Source organism: Solanum tuberosum, unplaced genomic scaffold (genome assembly GCF_000226075.1).
Source record: "Solanum tuberosum cultivar DM 1-3 516 R44 unplaced genomic scaffold, SolTub_3.0 scf00059, whole genome shotgun sequence".
NCBI classification, from domain to species: Eukaryota; Viridiplantae; Streptophyta; class Magnoliopsida; order Solanales; family Solanaceae; genus Solanum; species Solanum tuberosum.
In genome coordinates, this window is record NW_006238983.1 from 80,034 (window position 1) to 83,776 (window position 3,743).

General features: G+C 32.8%; 1 protein-coding gene across 1 annotated transcript; it reads right to left on the reverse strand.

Annotated features, from left to right (window-relative positions):
- Window positions 1-1,950, reverse strand: LOC102599348 (protein phosphatase 2C 37-like). The gene is made up of 4 exons (XM_006344520.2): window positions 1,261-1,950; window positions 851-1,171; window positions 652-757; window positions 1-550 (listed from the first exon to the last, which is right to left on the reverse strand). Exons 1-4 carry the CDS (start codon window positions 1,786-1,788, stop codon window positions 273-275), a joined length of 1,233 nt encoding a protein of 410 aa, XP_006344582.1. The 5' UTR covers window positions 1,789-1,950; the 3' UTR covers window positions 1-272.
- Window positions 1,951-3,743: the final 1,793 nt, after the last annotated feature.

Below are 3,743 nucleotides of genomic sequence, written 5' to 3' on the forward strand. Positions count from 1 at the left end.
TTTAGAAGTTTCTTCTCCAATAAATATGCAAAAACTTTTAACACAATAAAAACAAACCAATTGAGCAGAAAACAAAGCCTGCAAAAATCAAAGTAGGGCGATCTGTTTCCGATGTCCAGAACACCTACTTAGTAATACAACAGACTCTCTCCAGCTCAAGCAGTTTCCCTTCCTTGGGAGAGTTGCATCCCAGGAACCAACCGTGGAAAATCTTGCCTATAAAGAAAAACACAAGTACATGTACATGCAAAACTTATAATTAAATCAATCCCTTATAGACCTCCTTTCAAATCAACGACGACAACGCTAACATTATCCGAACTGTGCCGAGCCAAAGCCAGCCTTGTCAAGAGGATTGACGCATCAGTGCAAGCCTGGTCGGAGCTCTGCCCAGATCGCAAGCACATGCGAGCTACACCACATGCTGTCTCGTTTGAGACAACATCCCATAGCCCGTCGCTCGCTAATATCAAACACTCATCTTCTACTGTTCTCTCCGTTATGGTCACCTCCGGTTCAGATGTAACATATGGTTTTAAGTAACTGTCACCTGAAAAATGTTCCAAACATAATATAAGTTTAAGGCAAATCAGGTATCAGTTGAACTAGTTAAATTATCCTCATTGACCATTTAACTACTAATATGCTTACCGATTGCTCGAGACATAGCCAAAACTCCAAGAACTCTTGCACCATCCCAATAGATTACACGACCGCCAGCTTCTTCAATCCGATTGAGTTCATCGGGTCGATCAGGCTACAAACAGGAACAAAACACTAATTTAGAAATACTGTTTTTACCACTCTCCAGCAACAGAAACAGAATGTTAGGAATTAATTTGGCACACACCTTGTGGTCAGTGGACAGAGGAATTGGGATACCGTTTCTGCAGAGCACAGCGCGAGAATCACCGCAGTTGGACACGACGATTTTGTTTGGAGTTAGGACGGCCACAACAGCAGTGGATCCAACAGCATCGCACTGCGGCGTCTGAAGTTCGCATCTACAATCCACAGTATGTGTGCCTCCAGCTCCTTTCGAATATTCAACGACTTCTTTGTCCATTTTTGAGAAGCTCTGACTCATCATCTCTTTCCATGTAGCTTCCCCTGCGCTCTCAACCTCGTTCTTCACTATCTCATGCATTCTATCTTTACATTTCATCGCCGCCTATAGAAATAATCATTCAACAAAATTAGCAACAAGGGGGAAATTGCATTTTAATAAAAAGAGACACGTTGATGTTAAAGATTAATTACATGAGAGCAGCCGTGGCCGTCGTAGAGACCGAAGAAATGTAAGTTGCTGGACTTTTCATGTTTATCCTGAAGAAACGACGGGTAGATCGACACCGTATCTTCCATATCTCTTCTCCTTCCACATACAGATGTCATCCCGAATTTTGGACAGTCGGATACTCCCTGGCGTTCAATATTCAACGATATAGAAGCAGATTCCGTCAAATCCAAAGCGTTCGTTTCGGTTTCTTTATTCTCTGCTAACTTCTTTTTACCCATCTCAATTTCACTTGTGCACGGCAGCGATAGTGGCAGGGAAACAATTCTTTCCAACTTGAATCGCTTCTTCTCTTTACTATCATAGCTTTTTACCGACACAGTTTTCTCCAATTTCTGTCTCTTCCTTCCTCCATTCTCCATACTAGTCGGTGGAGCCACCGCCATATCGCTGGCAACAAATCGAAACTGATGAATTTCCATGCGTCTCCTTCTTGCAGCTTCCGTACTCGGTTCAGTTGGAGTTACAGTTTTAGTCTCACCAAAAGACATTCCGCAATTAAAAAGAAAATCGTATAAAACACTCACTCTTCTTCTTGTGTGTTTGATCAACCAATCGCTAAAACTTTACCGAATTCATCAACAACTGATAAATTCAAGGAAACAATAAGACGAAACAAGCAGTATTAAGAAATGTAAGGAGTAAGATGGAGAGAAGAAGCCATATAAATAAATAAATACTAAGAAGAGGGGAGAGGCGGCCTACTTGCGGGCAACTGCCCGTCATTGACCCGGGCAGACATTTAAAAAAAAAGTATAGTTGGTGTCATATTGAACGATGAACTGAAATGTGGAGAAATCTTGACCGTTGATGATATTCATAAAAGCTTTTGTTGGACCACGTGTAAAGAAATATTTAGGTGGACAAAGTAGATCAATAAGCTTACAACACGAATTGTGTGTAACGGATCTTCTTTCTTTGACACGAGTCTTGCTGAACTGTTTCCATTTATATATATTTATAATAGTGATAGTTTGAATTAGGGCGTTGGATAAAATCGATTTAAGTTAGAAAAATTGAACCAAATTGACTGAATAAATTAATTTTATTTGGATTTGAATTTAGTTTGATTTTAGATTTTTAAAAATTGATAATATTTAATTTGGTTTGATTTTGATAAACTGAAGAAATAATTGAATCGAATCAATAAATTACATACATATATTTTATTATTATACATGCATAACATATTATTTTATAGATAATTTTAAATATCTTATACTATGTTTATTAAAATTTATTTATAATTTGTTTATGAAAGTAAAAATGTCCAAGACGAGATCATTTTCTTATTGGTTTCATGTAAATGTTTGTCTATGAAAAGTTTTTGAAAAACTAAGAATGTTACTACGGTCTCTTCCTTCTAGACCAAAATGGTAAAAAAAAATTAAATTTGTATTCTTAGTTAATTCAGTGATCGAAAGTTCTGTAAAGTTAGTCAGTCTAACTATTGTTCGTTTTAAATGAATTATTGTATTTTCCCCTCTTTTGAACGAATATTTTTTTTAATTTATGGTTAATAACTGAATAACCAAACCAAATCGAACTGAAATCGATAATAACCAAACCGATAAATATATATTATATTTGGTTTGATTTGATTATGATAATTTAAAAACCGATTAAATTGGTTTGATTTTATTTTTTACCAATAACCGATCTAAACCTAGTATACGTGCCCGCGCATTGCGCGGATAATTTAAAATGTAATAGTTTTATAATTAAAAATAACTAATAAAATGTATTATGAACTTAATAATATAATTTAATTTATAATAATATAATAATACAAATCATTAACTTATTTATTTGCATATTAAATTAATATTATTAGTACACAATTTGTTTTTTTGTATTAAAATATTATATCTATAGTTGTATCAGCTACGCTTTTAGTTTTATAATTTATTATGGTAAAAATTTTCTAAGGATACTATTAATTTTATGATTATTCTATCTTGATCAAATATGAAATACTTCAAAAAAAATTACGTGTTTGTACTTTATTCTTTTTATATTGTTTGAATAAAAAAAATTATGTTCATAATTTATGAGTTCTAACACTCCATATAAAATATTGTATATCATGAAATTAAAATGGTATGTTAATACATTTTCTATATATGTTTTAGTTAAAATCAAAATATTTTCAAAACATTTTTTCCGTATTAAATTTGTGTAAAAATATAATATAAAATTGATTTAAAGGTAAAAGTAATTTTAATTAATACAACCGCTATATTAGATTTATTCAAAATTTGTATTGGATATTTTAAAATTTAAATTTGAATTGTATCAGAAAACATATGGATATGAATGAGAGGTTGTTGATTTGAATTTATCCGCTTAAATATATTATGTGTAATAATAGTTTTCTTGTATTCAATTTTTAAAAAAAATTGAAAATTAAAAATTGTACCATATAATTTAGAATTGCAAATTTCAA